This window comes from Lepidochelys kempii, chromosome 4, assembly GCF_965140265.1.
Source record: "Lepidochelys kempii isolate rLepKem1 chromosome 4, rLepKem1.hap2, whole genome shotgun sequence".
NCBI classification, from domain to species: Eukaryota; Metazoa; Chordata; order Testudines; family Cheloniidae; genus Lepidochelys; species Lepidochelys kempii.
The window spans coordinates 79,455,273-79,473,002 of NC_133259.1; the positions used below are offsets into that span (position 1 = coordinate 79,455,273).

Consider the following 17,730-nt stretch of genomic DNA (forward strand, 5'->3'; position numbering starts at 1 on the left):
TTTTTAGTACTATGTGTCTGAATTGTGAAACATTCACTAACGGAAATTAATGATACAGAATCAGAGTGTAAATAATGTTAAAGTTTCTTTGACTTGGAAGCAAATAACTGAATGATCTTTGGTTACTCCACACCCCTTGAAATATGCAAACCATAATGAACAAAGACAGCACATGTTCAATATATGCCAGCTATGTTATGAAGCAGTGCTCAGACCAAAATAAGTGTCTTGAAACAAATGTCTCAATGTCTTTTTATAATTACTCCGATTTCCCCCCCGCAGTTTACAATTTCCCACTTTACATGATTATAATGGAAATAGTCAACTATACGCACAAATAGAATAAATGCATGCATGAAATACTGGAATGATCAACACAGCTCTCTAAAATGAATAGCTAGTATATGAGGGCAAAAAACTCAAACCAAACCAAAACCAGAATATTTGTCTCTTAAAACCTCAAATTACAAATGTTTAAACTACAGATTTAATTCTGTATATGAAATTATACTAATACCAAATATTGCACTTTTTCGTAATCATTATGCAACCTTGGTTTGTGGTTACTACTGGCTAGGTGAGCTGCTCACCTAAAAAGAGACCACAAGCCACTAAGCACATGATCAGAAAAATGTCATACAAGCCATTTTCTAGCATAGCATCCATAAGTATGAAGGACAACTTCAAAATGAAAAAATTAACATTACAACATGTACAAATACTGTAAAACGGTTACTAAAAAAAAAGCTACTCAAATAATGTTGAAAGACAGGAGTATTGGCCCACTGTTGTGGGACAAGAAGTGAAAAAGAAAGTGCTTTGCAACAGCCACTTCCAGACAATTATGGAGCAGTGTGAAGAGTTCTAATGAGATTCTAATCCAGTTGTCTATGGATGGAAAGACAACAATAAATGACACTGGCCTTGACAGTCAATATTAATAATGCATTTCCCCACCTGGAAATAAGAATCTTTTCTGACCTCCCAATCCCCTAAAGCAGAATTTTTAAAGTATCTCAGTGTATGAATGATCAAGGAAAGGCTTCACAGACCATTGGTATCCAAAGAACACAGTCGGTGAATAGTTGCGTTGGACTGTCAGTTAAATAAAAAGCAAAATGATGCAATATGGTCAATAAAAACAATACATATTATATAATATTTCAATTTCAAAATTCAGCTATTCTCTTCAGTACTGCATATTAAACTTATTGAAATGATCAGTACAGTAACAAATTTTCTTCCTCTCAAATTTCCTTCCTCTGTCCCCTAAAAAAATCCGGAACCCAATAATTTAGAGGAAAACACACAATTTGCAGAATTCTGCAGAAGATATATTTTCCAGGAGCAGCTGAAGTATGAGGTGGATATATTTGTATTTGCTGCACAGGGGCTCCATTTTCAGAATGCTTTGAAGTACAAAGGTTTTTTGGAATAATAGCAACTTGCTACTAAACAACAGGCTAGTCTACAAGAAGAGAGATTTAAGATGGAAGTAGTAAAACAGCCTGCCAGGAAATTTCTTCCAATAAAACTAATCCAAGATAACTTTTATTTGTAAATTAATACTCAGAAAATGTGCTCAGACAAAATATAGGCAATACAAGGTCACATATCTAGGAACAAAGAAAGTAAAGAGGACTAGGTCCTAGAAAGCAGTGATTCTGAAAAGAACTTAGGGGTCATGGTAAATGGTGAGACCATTGTTTTTGAAGTGTGGACACAATACTACATAAATGTTGAAGCATTAGAGAGAGTTCAGAGAAGAACTACAAAGAATGATTTGAGGCTGGAAAACATGCTTTATGATGAGAGACTTAAGCTAAATAGTTTCAGATCCTTATTAGGGAGTGGGTAGGGGCAACTTGATGATGTACACAAGAAGAGGATATCCAATACTGGAGGGCTCTTCAGCCTAGCAGACAGTGGCATAACAATGTTCAATGGCTGGAAGATGAAGCTAGAAAAATTCAAACTGGAAATTAGGTGCAATTTTTAACAGTGAAGATAGGTAATCACTGGAACATCTTAATTTAGGGAAATGGCAGATTTGCCATCACTTAAAAACATCTTTAAATCTAGACTGGATATCATTCTAAAAGATGTGCTTTAGCTCAACCATGAGTTCTCAGGCTCAAAGCAGAGATTTTGGGGTTAAATTCAATGTCTGCAGAAAGTTAAGACTAGATTACCATAATGGTACCTTTCCCTACTGTCCAGAAAAAGGTGAAAGACACACCCAATACTCCATCCCACCCGATTCATATGGGGGTAAACTCCACAAATGCAAATTACAGCTTTCCTTGTTTGCATTGGTGCGGCTATTTTGGCGGCTGGCAATCAGTTGCTGGAAACAGGATAAATTCTCAGTGTAGACATGGCCCAACTATTTCACTCCTGACCATTTTAGCAGAAACACCCTGCTACACTGGGGCTGTGGATGAAGCTTAGAGTACCACCAACTTTCCCCCAACACCAATATGACCCCTAGCTTGAACAGATCTGATTCTGTTTAAAAAACATCAACTATATAGTATCTTACTGATGTCATCACCATATCATATATATTTTTTGCTGCTGTTTAGGGCGCACAGAACATTTAACACAGTGGCTACATTATATTAATTTCTCAGTAACTCAATGTTAATTTTTTAAAACTATTTATTCAGATTACAATATTAAGGTAGGGGACATTTGGGTGTTAGACTACTTCATAGAGCAGGGGTAGTAAACAGGTAGACTATGGGCCAAATCCAGACTGCCAGACACTTTTGAATGGACCCAAAAATATTTTTATTTACTTATTATCATTATTGTTGTTATTTTCGCTGGTCTGGATCTTGACTATACCTTGACCAAGAAATTTAGACCTTGACAAAAAATCGTTGACCGCTCCTGCCATAGAATCTCCTCTGTAAGTTCTATACAGTAAGATAGATCAAGGCTTATTTCTATTCTACAAAGAGTCCTCGGATTTACAATGCCCAACTTATGTCGGATGCCACTCACAACGCTTTTCAATTGACTGCCCATTTTGCCCCTACGATGCTTGTTTTTCCCTTACTACGCTTGAGTTGCATAAAGTCTGCTTGAAATACTTCCTGGTTGCGTTATACTGGTATGGAGCTGGAAGGAGTTGCTTCTGATTGGCTTTGAGGTAGCAGGGTAGCTTGTTGCTGGGTAGGGTTGCCGATTGTTTTTAACTGGCTCCTGACCCTGGGCTCAGCCAATCACAAAGCTTGAACAATGGCTCAGCATGTGTGCCATTCTCCCTGGCTTTCAGAGCCCGTGTTGCTGGCATTCTGAGCAGCACATGTGAGTGTATATCAGGGGTAGGCATCCTATGGCACGCGTGCCAAAGGCAGCACGTGAGCTGATTTTCAGTGGCACTCACACTGCCCGGGTCCTGGCCACCGGTCCGGGGGGGTTCTGCATTTTAATTTAATTTTAAATGAAGCTTCTTAAACATTTTAAAAACCTTATTTACTTTACATACAATAGTTCAGTTATATATTAAAGATTTATAGAAAGAGACCTTCTAAAAACATTACAATTACTGGCACACGAAACCTTAAATTAGAGTGAATAAATGAAGACTCAGCACACCACTTCTGAAAAGTTGCCAACCCCTGGTGTATGTGTTTATTTGAATGCTGTTTACAAAATACAGTATATAGTAAATACATTGATATTGCACATTAGTCATCTATAATTCATTTAATACAAAAAACTCGGTTACTGTGGTGAAAATAGTGTATCAAGCCTTGGTTCAGGAACCAATCCCCTTTCAAACCATTGATTCCTATGGGAAAAGCGGTTTCAGTTTACAACGTTTCAACTTACAACACAATTCTAAGGAACAAATTGTGTCATAAGTCCCAGAATTCCCTGTGTACAGGTTTTTATACTGAACTCAATGTAGTTTCTAAGCCCACTCCAGTAGTGCATTAAGCAATGTATGGTTTATTCTCTCTTTCATCTTCTCCCCAGAGGGAGAATTATGTGTACTCTGTAGTATTTTATTTTGTTAGGCTTTTGGTTTGTTTTAAAGGCACACGTTGCTATGCATTTATATTAGTGAAGTCAGAGTTGAAGAAATGTGCCTTGCAGTTGGAGCAGAAGAAGGTGGTGAGGTTTGTGATGGTCCTTAGCTCCAGTGGGAGTTTGTTGCACAAAGTCCTATGTCCTGCACAGAAGTGCTTTAACTTTATGGTAGAATGTCACCTCTTCAGACACTGTGAGACTAAGACCTGTATAGCTGTATTTAACTCATTGTTGGCAGTCTCCTAACCAACCAGAGATGGTAAAAAGTCACTGATGGATACTGCTATGTGAGAATTTAGCATCAGCAAGGAATCCAGGAGCACTCCTAAACTACAGATGGAACTGACCAATTGTGGATGTGTATCTTCAATCAAAGGAGATGGCACCATGGTTGCACAATTTTCAAAATTCCTTTCTTTGCCCAGCAGCATACGCTCTTCTTTGCTCAGATTCAGTTTTTATCAGATGTTCTTCATCCATAAGCTGATCTCGTCCAACCACTGGACTCTATTGGTGGTAGTTTATGGTGATATGTAGTGATAGATAGGTAGAGTTTTGTGTTGTGTAGATGGATCCTTGTGCCTGTTCAGAGGCTTACTGAAGCCAATGGAATATTGGCACTTGGGTCCAGTTATATACTGTAAGGTTATAATTTCACCAGTCAGTCACAAAGTGTCAGTGACAGAGCAGACGCTAACCCTTTTCCTTCTAAAGTGCTAATCCTGCACTCAGATACATGTGGGCAGACCGATCTACACAGACTGATTTCAACAGGGATCCACATGGCTGCCTGTGTGGATCTGATTGTAGAATGGGTCTTAGACAATACACCTCCAATGCCCCAGCACTGTGCTCTGGAGAAACGAGTTGAGGAGGTACCATTTTTCAGGTGAGATTTAAAACTGATGTCCGGAGCTGACCAGCAGAAGTCATTGAAGATTCTCTAGTAGACAACCTGGGTAAATGCCACTGCTAATTTTCTGTCATACACTTACTCCTCGGGGAATTCTGTGCCACTGCACATGCGCAGAATTTATGTCCTCCGCGAATTGCTTTGCTTCCCTGCAGAAAAATGACCTTCTGAAAGGGAAGTAAAGGGAAGCCACAAGAGTGGTCATGCAACCTTCCCCAGCAGTATGTTTTGGGTGCCCAGAGCAGCTGGCAGAGAGGTAAATCACTGGGGGGCAAGAGGCAGAACTTGTAAAACCCAGCTGGTGGCTCCTACCCTGCACCAGGCTCAGCTGCTAGTCCCAGCTGGGCAGGACGGGACTTCCTCTTCCCCTGCAGGCACCTAGGGCCTGGTTAGATCCACCCTCAGTTTTCTCTCCCAGCTGCAGGAAGTTCTGCAAACCCCAGCCCCCACATACACTTCCTGCACCCATTGCTCCTCAGCTGCAGGGGGAGGGATTCCTGTACAGGGAGCTGCTCCCCCAGACGCCCAACCCCCATGCATCCAGACCTTCTCATACTCAGACCCTCCTGCTGAGCCTCACCCACTCCCCTGCACTCAGACCTTCCCCTTGCGATGAGTCCCACTCCCCAGGTACCTGGCCCACCCCGACGAGCCACCTGCACCCGGATCCCCACCCCACTGAGCCAGAAGCAGCTGCACCTGGATCCCAACCCCACTGAGCTCCACACCCCTAGCACCTGAACCCTCCCACTGAGCCCCCCACACCCAGAAAGCCGTGCTGAACTCTATCCCCCAACACACACACAACCTGCCACTGAGCCCAACCACCTTCACTTGGACCCCCTTGCAGAGTCCCATTACCGTTGCACCCAGAACCCCTCAACAAGCCCCTGTGCATCCATATCCCTCTCAACCCACACCTGGATCCACCCACATTAAACCCCATTCACACCTGGATGTTGCCTTACTGAGCCTGCCTACCCACACAGAGGGGCAGGGCCCTGGGGTGTTTCTGGGGCAGCCCACGTCCTAGTGCTGTATCAAGGTCGGGTGCAGCCTGTGCTCCCCAGTGCCATGCAGGAGCCTCCACATTTATTTGACAAATAAAATTTGCAGAATTTTAAAATATTGAGCACAGAATTTTAATTTTTTTGGCGCAGAATACCCTCAGGAGTATACACTCCAATTTAGTATTACTATATGCTGACAGTGACAGACCTGAAAGATTAGACCTGGATTTTAATTAATTATTACAATTTCCAAACAGAACCTTAAAGTCAATTAAATTAGATTTCAGCATTCTCCCTCAGCACTGTGTAAGAACATGAGAGCCAGAAACAAACTCTAGAAAACTGAAAGTGGTTAGTCTATTCTAGCTGTGCATGGAGGAGAAAAAGTAAAGCATCTTGCAATGCATTAGAGGGGAAAAAAATCATATTCATGAATTCATACTGCATCCATATTTTAACTTTTAATAGTACTTTACTTTCATATTTTGACATTGTACGGCATTATGGGTAGGGGCTTGTCTACACTTGGAAATTTCCTGGAATTGTTATTCCGAAAGAACTAATCTACACGAATGAAGCTAAACCGGACAAAGGCTCTCAGGGGCTGGGGCTGCAATAAGAGCGCCTTATACAGAAATAACTGTCGATAACACACAATCATTCCGGAAGAGCCATCGGGGACTTGCCAAGCGCAGCCTCCGAACCCTGTTAACCTCATCCTGCCGCCCTGCACAGACGCCACCTCGCACCCCAGAAGTGGCTGCATTTCAGCGGCGGGTGCCAGGCTCGCAGAGCCCATCGGCTCGCGAAGGGCGAGGCAGGAAGGTGCCTGGGGCAGTAACCCCGGATCGTCTGTTGCGTCCCCGCAAGGGAGGCGAGGCAGCGAGAACGAGCCAAGCCCCCTTTCCTGAGCGTCCCGCGGCGCCCCGGGCTCGGAGCGAGCCCCGCGGCTCTGCTCAGAGCCCGGCCCTGGGAGCGGAGCAGCCGGAGCCGCCCGGGCTCTTTGTTCACCCGAAGGCGGCGGGGCTAGGTGCTGCCCGGGCTCAGCGGGGGCGGCGCCACCGTGCGAGCAGCCAGGCTCTGGCACAGCGCCCCGCGCGCGGGGACCCCCAGCCTCCACCGCTGCTCCCCGGCCCCGGTCCAGCGCGGCCACTGACCTGCCTCCGCCGCGCCGCGCCGCTCCGTGCCGCCGGCCTCCCGATGGCCCCTCCGCCCCGGCCTACAGTAGACTGCAAACGCGCGGCTGCTCACTCCGCCCCGGTCCCGCCCTGCAGGGGGAGGGAGAGGGGGCGGGCGCAGGGCGGTGGCCGGTTCAAACGCGGCCAGGCGGGCTCTGAGCGCGGGCGGGCCTGTTTGTCTCCCCCCCAGGTGAGTGTGCGCCCAGTAGGGAGGGGCAACTCCGGACACACAGGCCGGCGTTACCGCCGTCCCCTCGGCCTGCTCCTGGCGGGGTGGGTCCCGTTCGGTAACGCTATGTCCCGCCGGCCCCTCCCGAGCTGTCCCGCCGGGAGCGGGCCTAGCAGCGCGGCCCCCGCAGGCGGGCTGGGGGCGCCCCCCTAAGGCAGCAGGGCTGTGTCCGCGCTGTGAACGAGGAGAGGGACGGGCAGCGTTTGCGCAGGGGGCTAGCATATCCGGCGGGGGCGATAGGGAGAGGAAGGAGACAGGAAGGCCGCCAAAACCCGAGCCTAGGGGCAGGAGGTGGGGCTAAGAAAGGGGGAGACGTGCGGCCAGACTGGGCCGGGAAGGAGCAGAGGCGCTAAAAGTGACCCCAAGCTGAGCGAGCGGGCTGTCGTGGTGGCCAAAACAGGGTGTGAGGGGCTCGCAGGCTGGAACCTCGCCGCAGCGCCTCCCGCCAGCGGGGTTCTTGAAGGTACAGGTAGCCCCAGGCTCAGCAGTTGGTTGGTTGGTTGTTTTTTAAGCTGAATTGCTGTCTCGAGCTGTAGAGGAGACTTGATTCAGTGAACTATTTCACACCCACCGTCCGAAAACTCTTCACACGCATCATACCTGTTTTCGGTGCTGAAAGAATTCCTTATCAATTTATGTAGGGGTAACGTCTGCTTCATATTTCACATAGAACTTTATAGCAGCTCACAAATTTCTTTTAGCTGGTGCGTTGATTGCCTCTGTAATACTTTGTTTCCTGTAATCCACTTTAAATGTAGTTTCACTCCATTTATTTTTGCTCCAGTGAAATTCGGATTTAAGTCAGCTGTATGTAGCAAACAGAAGCTACCTACAGCTGGCTTACACTCAAAAACTAAGCCTACTCCATACAAACCACCCCTGATTTGCAAAATGTCACTACCCCTTCTTCCTTCCCCGAGGGTTCCTTGTGAGACATGGCCTTCACTTACCCCTCACAAAGTCCTGGAAGCCATTGTTCTCACTGTTCGCTATACCTGTAGCTCACGAAAGCTTATGCTCAAATAAATTTGTTTGTCTCTAAGTTGCCACAAGTACTCCTTTCCTTTTTGCGAATACAGACTAACATGGCTGCTACTCTGAAACTTGGGATAAATAGTTAACACATTTCAAGGGGCCATTCAAGACAGGAAAAAGCATGGACTAGAGACACTGGATTTATGGCTTATTACAACAATCTGTAACTCACCCACACTCTCTCTCTCTCTCTCTCTTTCCCTCACCCTTCCTTTTCTCCCTGTGACTGGACAGGTGATAATGGGCCACTTCATATTGAATGGTCCCTTGAAACATGTTAAATGCTTATGCGAAGAGCTTGTCTCTCTCACCACCAGAAGTTGATCCAATAAAAGATTACCTCATCCACCTTGTCTCTCTAAACTGAAAGTGGTAATTTATTTAGTTCAGACAGGACCTAATCAATTAAGATAAAATTTAGCCACAAATGTAGACTAGGTCAAATTGTGTTCAGCACTGTGAGATAATTTTTTTTTTATATTGTGTGCTGCTTGAGAAGTGATGTTTTAAGAGGCTGGGGTACTTCTTTATTTTCGGTTTGTTTAGTTATTGTTATATTTTGTGGGATTGCTACTTTCCTCTCTGTTTGTATTGATTATGATCTTAAATAATCGTTAGGGGTATCTGGAGTGCAAGATGAGCACCTTGGCTGGTTTCTGTAAATTTAAGTAAATATGTATATGTCCAAATATAGTAGTATGGGGTTTTCACTTCATGATGTGTTTTATCTCCCACTGCTTAGATGTACTGAGCCTGAAAACTGACAGGTTGTTTCCAGCTGAAAACTTATACTTCATAGCATGACTCAGCAACAAGTGTGAGAGATTAAATTTAGTCCCTTCTGTCTACTGGAAACCACATTATCTACACATCATCTTTATCAAGTGCCTACTTCAAAGTAACAACTAGTTTAGAGTTTATGGTGAATTCCAAACTCAGTTAATTAGGCATGGTCTACACTAGGAATCATAGAATCATAGAATATCAGGGTTGGAAGGGACCCCAGAAGGTCATCTAGTCCAACCCCCTGCTCAAAGCAGGACCAATTCCCAGTTAAATCATCCCAGCCAGGGCTTTGTCAAGCCTGACCTTAAAAACCTCTAAGGAAGGAGATTCTACCACCTCCCTAGGTAACGCATTCCAGTGTTTCACCACCCTCTTAGTGAAAAAGTTTTTCCTAATATCCAATCTAAACCTTCCCCACTGCAACTTGAGACCATTACTCCTCGTTCTGTCATCTGCTACCATTGAGAACAGTCTAGAGCCATCCTCTTTGGAACCCCCTTTCAGGTAGTTGAAAGCAGCTATCAAATCCCCCCTCATTCTTCTCTTCTGCAGGCTAAACAATCCCAGCTCCCTCAGCCTCTCCTCATAACTCATGAGTTCTAGACCCCTAATCATTTTTGTTGCCCTTCGCTGGACTCTCTCCAATTTATCCACATCCTTCTTGAAGTGTGGGGCCCAAAACTGGACACAGTACTCCAGATGAGGCCTCACCAATACTCCAGATGAGGCCTCACCAATGTATCACTATGTTGCTCTGGGGTGTGAAAAATCCACACCCCATGGGTAATGCAGTTAAACTTACCTAACCCTGGGTATAGACAGTGCTAGGTGGATGAGAGAATTCTCCCATCAATTTAGCTACTGCCTCTTGGGGAGGTGGAGTACATATGTCTAGTAGGTAGCGTCCTCCTGAAGCCTTACGGTGTTGCACCTGCCCTGTTGCAGCATCTTAAGTGTAGACAAGCCCTTAGCTGTGGTTTCCCCCAACTTTCCATTAATTGATCAAGTTAAGTGGTCTGATTTTTAAAAAAAAAAAAAATTCTGAGCTTTCATAATAGATCAAATTATCAAACTACTTTGTATTTTGTGGCTTTAAGATATGAGTTCTCTACTACTGCATCTAAATTCCTAGAATCTTTCCTTCCTTCCTTCTGGAAACTGTTCTGTCCCAAATTTCTCTGTTGTATATGAGCACAAGGCAAACATTTGCCACTCTTCATTTGGCTAGAAGGGCAGGCAATTGGTTTTCTCTAGCAATCATCTACTAATCTCCACAATTGGGTTGTGAACTGGAAGCAGATCTAGAGATGTCAATGGAACAAATCAGGAATAATTATATTTTTCATCATTCCAAAGGTGTGCATAGCAGATAAATGGGAAGACTGAGTTCCTATCCATAGGTGTTTACAATCTGATTTCCTGCTAAATCAGTATTGCCAACCCTAAAAAGTGTTCAAAAATCTTGAGGCAGGCCCCCCAAAATCATAAGGATTGGCTTTAAAATCATGAAATAAAAAAGAGAGTTTTATTTGCCTTCTGGTTTTTGAGCTATTAGGGTTAATGTTTTCCAGCCTTTCTCTGCAACTATGAGGTCTAAACATCTATTTTAAAAAAATGAAAGCCGAGATTCTCGTGACTCCAGGAGCTGAAGTTTTAAGAAAAACTTGAAGTATCACAAGAGTTGGCAAAACAATCCACGTGGGTAAATCATTGCCCACGTGAGTAAAACTTACTCATGAATGTAAACATCTTGACTTCAGTAGGACTACCTTCATGTGTGAGGATTTTCAGAATCAGGCCCTCCATTATGAAGAGCTTACTCTTGTTTCTACAGTATATCCTGGCTTTGTTGCAAGCCAGGGATGTCATTCCAATATGCCTCAGCCAGAGAAGTTTAATGACTTGTTTCAGAGTAACAGCCGTGTTAGTCTGTATTCGCAAAAAGAAAAGGAGTACTTGTGGCACCTTAGAGACTAACCAATTTATTAGAGCATAAGCTTTCGTGAGCTACAGCTCACTTCCTCAGATGCATATCGTGGAAACTGCAGCAGGCTTTATATATACACAGAGAATATGAAACAATACCTACTCCCACCCCACTGTCTTGCTGGTAATAGCTTATCTAAAGTGATCATCAGGTGGGCCATTTCCAGCACAAATCCAGGTTTTCTCACTCTCCACCCCCCCCCACAAATTCACTCTCCTGCTGGTGATAGCCCATCCAAAGTGACAACTCTTTACACAATGTGCATGACAATCAAGTTGGGCTATTTCCTGCACAAATCCAGGTTTTCTCACATCTCCCCCACCCCCATACACACACAAATTCACTCTCCTGCTGGTAATAGCTCATCCAAACTGACCACTCTTCAAGTTTAAATCCAAGTTGAACCAGAACATCTGTTTGTCTCTGTCTGAGGGGTTGGAGCAAATGCGGTTGTATCGCAGAGCTTGGCTGTAGACGATGGATCGTGTGGTGTGGTCAGGGTGAAAGCTGGAGGCATGCAGGTAGGAATAGCGGTCAGTAGGTTTCCGGTATAGGGTGGTGTTTATGTGACCATTGTTTATTAGCACTGTAGTGTCCAGGAAGTGGATCTCTTGTGTGGACTGGACCAGGCTGAGGTTGGTGGTGGGATGGAAATTGTTGAAATCATGGTGGAATTCCTCAAGGGCTTTTTTTCCATGGGTCCAGATAATGAAGATGTCATCAATATAGTGCAAGTAGAGTAGGGGCTTTAGGAGACTGACCACACCACACGATCCATCGTCTACAGCCAAGCTCTGCGATACAACCGCATTTGCTCCAACCCCTCAGACAGAGACAAACACCTACAAGATCTCTGTCAAGCTTTCTTACAACTACAATACCCACCTGCAGAAGTAAAGAAACAGATTGATAGAGCCAGAAGAGTTCCCAGAAGTTACCTACTACAGGACAGGCCTAACAAAGAAAATAACAGAACGCCGCTAGCCGTCACCTTCAGCCCCCAACTAAAACCCCTCCAACGCATTATTAAGGATCTACAACCTATCCTAAAGGATGACCCAACACTCTCACAAATCTTGGGAGACAGGCCAGTCCTTGCCTACAGACAGCCCCGCAACCTGAAGCAAATACTCACCAACAACCACATACCACACAACAGAACCACTAACCCAGGAACTTATCCTTGCAACAAAGCCCGTTGCCAATTGTGCCCACATATCTATTCAGGGGACACCATCACAGGGCCTAATAACATCAGCCACACTATCAGAGGCTCGTTCACCTGCACATCCACCAATGTGATATATGCCATCATGTGCCAGCAATGCCCCTCTGCCATATACATTGGTCAAACTGGACAGTCTCTACGTAAAAGAATAAATGGACACAAATCAGATGTCAAGAATTATAACATTCATAAACCAGTCGGAGAACACTTCAATCTCTCTGGTCACGCAATCACAGACATGAAGGTCGCTATCTTAAAACAAAAAAAAAACTTCAAATCCAGACTCCAGCGAGAAACTGCTGAATTGGAATTCATTTGCAAATTGGATACTATTAATTTAGGCTTAAATAGAGACTGGGAGTGGCTAAGTCATTATGCAAGGTAGCCTGTTTCCTCTTGTTTTTTCCTACCCCCCCCCCAGATGTTCTGGTTTAACTTGGATTTAAACTTGAAGAGTGGTCAGTTTGGATGAGCTATTACCAGCAGGAGAGTGAATTTGTGTGTGTATGGGGGTGGGGGAGATGTGAGAAAACCTGGATTTGTGCAGGAAATAGCCCAACTTGATTGTCATGCACATTGTGTAAAGAGTTGTCACTTTGGATGGGCTATCACCAGCAGGAGAGTGAATTTGTGTGGGGGGGTGGAGAGTGAGAAAACCTGGATTTGTGCTGGAAATGGCCCACCTGATGATCACTTTAGATAAGCTATTACCAGCAGGACAGTGGGGTGGGAGTAGGTATTGTGTCATATTCTCTGTGTATATATAAAGCCTGCTGCAGTTTCCACGATATGCATCTGAGGAAGTGAGCTGTAGCTCACGAAAGCTTATGCTCTAATAAATTGGTTAGTCTCTAAGGTGCCACAAGTACTCCTTTTCTTTTTAATGACTTGTATAATTCATGGGTTTTTCTGGTATAATTTAAAATGCGCCACAGCACAGAGTTTTTCTTCTCCATCAGGTTTATTAATGTTAGTAAGGGAAAAAGCCAAAAACCCAATTATCATTGTCATAGCCAGTGCAACTGTAAGTAGTAGATAATTTGCATGTATTTGAGTTTTCTGAACTAGGTGGAACTCCCCTGTCTAGAAAAGGCTCAGTTGTCAGTGGATGTTGAATAGGACCTTAGGTTTCCTTTTGGAAACTAGGATTTTCCATAGAATATGTTGTTCCTATAGGGGTTGTAGGCTGTGTTGCTCAGAGGGATTGCCTGGGGTAAGTGAGAATATTTCCAGTAATTTACAATGTGTTTTTTAAAAAATACTTCCTTTCTTTCCTTTCTATCAGGTTATGAAATTTAGCACTGGAGGAGGAAGCAAATATAGAGCATTCTATTAAGGGGAGGAAAAAACATTTGAATCCGTTTCAAACATGGGTTGCTTGGTCACTGTGGACCATGCATGACCATTTTTCAACCCATGTTTTCTACCATCAAACTATTATTCCTGGTCCACACAGGCCAGGGAAGTTGTTGTTTAAGCATATTAGCCTGAACTGGTTTTAAAAAAACTGTTTAAAAAGAGTTCAGATGTACTTTTATTTGGGAATCATGAAAAACTCTCAAGTAACTATTTGAACCAGTTACAAAGATCTAATTCCATATGCGATAATGATACAAACAGAGTTTACTGTCTTCTCTTGTTCTATGGCAGTAATCTCCATTTCTAAGTGCTTTAGTCCATTTGGTTCCATTAATTCTAAAATAAAAAAAATTTAAGACGATACTATGCAAAAATATCAAGTCTCCACTGTGCTTAGATTCATTTTCTGACTCCTTGTCAGAGGAAAGTGACATGAATTCCCAGGAGATACTTCTTCCAACTGAATATCTTCATGTTATGAGTAAGAGCATACTTAAAAGATGAATCGAAACAATAAGAAATTAAAATCATGTCTGAGAAATATTTCTAATCCTTATCCAAGAAGGAAATAAAGTCCCCCCCCCATTTCTGCATTGGAAGATGTGATAAAAATGGAGTGGGAGTTTCCCAGTAAAAGCAAAAAGTTTAACAGGAAGCATGTAAATCTGCAGACTCTAAAAAATAAATTATCATGCACCAAGAGGAGACTGTAGCCATTTATTTGGGTGGCAAAAGATTTAGGATTCTCGCAGTCTTGGAGATCTTCTTGAAAGAGCAGCTGGTCAGGAGAAAAGAGAGAGATTTCAGATGAAATTGAGAAGCAACTGTTTCTATGCATATTCAGAAATCTACGGTGTGCGTGTTTTTGAAAAGTCATTTTCTGAGCTAACCAGGAAGTTAAATTGAGCGTGTGATTGTTGGAATTCCACATAGTCTCCTTCCCTTCCCTTCCCTTCCCTTCCCTTCTTAAAACACTTTCTCGTGGGAGAATGCCAACAAGGAGAATCCTAATTGTACTCCTGCATGCAGTGCATCCACAGCAGTGCCAGCAACATCAAAATGAAACTGATTAGGAGTACTTGTGACATCTTAGAGACTAACAAATTTATTTGAGCATAAGCTTTTGTGGGCTAAAACCCACTTCATCGGATGCATGCAGTGGAAAATACAGTAGGAAGATATATACAGAGAACATGAAAAAATGGGTGTTGTCATACACACTATAACGAGAGTGATTAATTAAGGTGAGCTATTATCAGCAGGAGAAAAAAACCTTTTGTACTGATAATCAGGATGGCCCATTTCCAACAGTTTACAAGGTGTGAGTAACAATATGGGGGGAAAATAAGCATGGGGAAATAGTTTTACTTGTTAGCTGCATTTCTTGCTAGTGTTGCTGAACAAGGGTTAAGTGGAGGAAGTACTTTCTTGAGGAGGCTTGTGGGAGCAGGAGGAAACTGATAACTTGTTGAAAGAAGTGGGCTGCCCTGGTGGTCTATTGGCAGTACCTATTAATTTGGGATCTTGATAATTACCTCACTCAGCAGGCAAACATTGTCTGGGAAGCATTATGGAAGCAACATGCTTGGCCACTGGATGGATGAGGTATACTGTGTGACTCTCTCTAGTGATGCCTGCTGGATGAATAGAATTAACATGATTGATTATAGTACTATAAGTATATGCAGTGTAGTTGTAACCATGTCGGTCTCAGGATATTAGAGAGACGAGGTGGGTGAGATAATATCTTTTATTAGACCAACTTCTGTTGGTGAGAGAGACAAGCTTTTGAGCCAAACAGAGGTCTTCTTCAGGTCTAGGAAGGAAACTCCAAGAATTACAGCAAAATACAAGGGGGTGGAACAGTTTGTTTAGCATAAATAATTAGTACATATTGTAAGGGATATTCAAGGTAGAGTAGCCCGTTAACACCACTGCAGTCATAAGACAAAGAGGGGGTTAGTGGGTTACAGATTGTTGTAATAAGCCATAAATCCAGTGTCTCTGTTCAGTCCATGATTTTTGGTGTCTAGCAGAGTAATGAATTTACGTTTCCAGGCTCACATTTTGAAAGTGTTACATAAGAATGGCCATACTGGGTCAGACCAAAGGTCCATGTATCCCAGTATCCTGTCTTCCAACAGTGGCCAATGCCAGATGCTTCAGAGGGAATGAACAGAACAGATAATCATCAAGTGATCCATCCCCTGTCGCCCATTCTCAGCTTCTGGCAAACAGAGGCTAGGGACACCATTCCTGCCCACCCTGGCTAATAGCCATTAATGGGCCTATCCTCCATGAACTTATCTAGTTCTTTTTTGAACCCTGTTATAGTCTTGACCTTTACAACATTCTCTGGCAAAGAGTTCCTCAGGTTGACTGTGCATTGTGTGAAGAAATACTTCCTTTTGTTTGTTTTAAACCTGCTGACTATTTCATTTAGTGACCTCTAGTTCTTGTGTTATGAGAAGGAGTAAAACCTGTCCTGCAGGTTTTCTTTGAGGATGATAGGAAAGGGAAACCTGCACAATAGTCTGTAACCCACTAACCCTTTCTTTTTAACAGAGGTGTTAACAAGCCACCTTATCTTGAATGTTCCTTTACAATATGTGCTAACTATTCATGCTAAACAATCTGTTGCACCTTGTATTTTGCTGTGATGCCTAGAGTTCCTTTCCCAGACCTGAAGAAGAGATCTGTTTGGCTCAAAAACTTGTCTCTCTCACCAACAGAAGTTGATCCAATAAAAGATATTGTTTCACCCACCTTGTCTCTCTACTATGAGTAGTCAGTTTCATTCTACAGCTGTTGCCATTGAGAAATTGCTGTGAGTCAGACAAAGGTGGGAGTGGGGTCAGTGAGGGATAATCCAAGAAAGGGTGGGGAACAGAATAGTGGTACTGGTGATTTGTCTTGTAGGTTAAATAGAACAACCTCTGTAATAACATCTTCCCCAATTCCCTTCCTCCCATTCTCTCTGCTTTCCAAGAATCTTAACTCTTATCCATCTGTAAGAATTTTGAGGGGGAAGGAATTTCCCTGAATAAAATTATTAAATTGGAACTTGTCTGTAGTGATGCTAATGTTAAATTTAATGTAGTTTTTTGACTGTGCATTGATTTTCAGAGTTCCTACCATGTGCATACTTTATGTGATTAGAAGTCCGAAGGTTGCGTGATAGTGAACACTGCTGGGCAAAATGTCTTTTCTGAGTACTGGTAAGTTAACTATTTCAAAGTCCTGAAAATTCTGACAGTGAAAACATAGATAATTGAATAAGTAAATTAGAGTAACATGCACTGAGATTATTAAGCAGTTGAAAGCATTGCTGATATGGGTCATAGGCTGAGGATGCCCCTTGGTTTTGAATTGTCTTGCTTTATCTATTTGAGTGGCAATGGGGCCTTGTGGGCATAGGGCTGGGAGCTAGAAGCCACTGAGATCTAATCCTCACTCAGGTACTGACTTGCTGTGATAAGACAAGTCATTTAACTTCTCTTGGTTGATTTCCTCATCTATAAAATAGGTATGATATTTATCTACCTCCACAGGATGGTGTGAGAATGAATTAATATAAATTTGTACATTATTTTGAAAATATAAGCATTATTAAATACTATTCTATAAACAAAATATCATTTGTTACCCTGAGATTTTCCCGTATTCTAAATTGTTTCTGTTGTGTGGATAATAAAATAGGCCTGTCCATTTATAACTTGATTCTTGATACAATTGACGTTCTCATATATTCTCAAACCAGCACAGGGAACTTAGTATTAACGGGAGTTTCACAGCTAAGTTGCGTGTTGATTTGGAGTACAGGCTGCCCTTAGTCATGAAACAGAGAGTATGCTCAAATACGCAACTCACCCCACAGGTATATGAGAAATTGAAGCACATGCAAAATGCTTTTGATTTAGTTATTTTTAACGTAGTACTAAGGGTTCATTTCCTGACTACT

General features: G+C 43.0%; 2 protein-coding genes across 9 annotated transcripts in view; one reads left to right on the plus strand and one right to left on the minus strand.

Moving 5' to 3' along the window:
• CASP3 (caspase 3) overlaps positions 1-7,555 on the minus strand; it is a 45,408-nt gene extending 37,853 nt beyond the window's left edge. For 3 of the 5 annotated variants that reach the window (XM_073341793.1, XM_073341792.1, XM_073341791.1), the window contains exon 1: positions 7,125-7,552. The gene's annotated coding sequence lies outside the window, so the exon portion shown is untranslated. Of the gene's footprint in view, positions 1-7,124 lie in introns of all 5 variants that reach the window. The other 2 variants (XM_073341790.1, XM_073341789.1) reach the window with 2 other exon arrangements.
• The window catches only part of PRIMPOL (primase and DNA directed polymerase), a 36,310-nt gene continuing 25,571 nt past the window's right edge, over positions 6,992-17,730 (plus strand). Inside the window, exons 1-2 of one of the 4 annotated variants that reach the window (XM_073341773.1) lie at positions 6,992-7,335; positions 16,896-16,987. In XM_073341773.1, the coding sequence (XP_073197874.1) occupies positions 16,969-16,987 (19 nt within the window). In that variant the 5' untranslated portion in view covers positions 6,992-7,335; positions 16,896-16,968. Of the gene's footprint in view, positions 7,336-14,130; positions 15,014-16,895; positions 16,988-17,730 lie in introns of those variants that run through there. The other 3 variants (XM_073341775.1, XM_073341770.1, XM_073341771.1) reach the window with 3 other exon arrangements.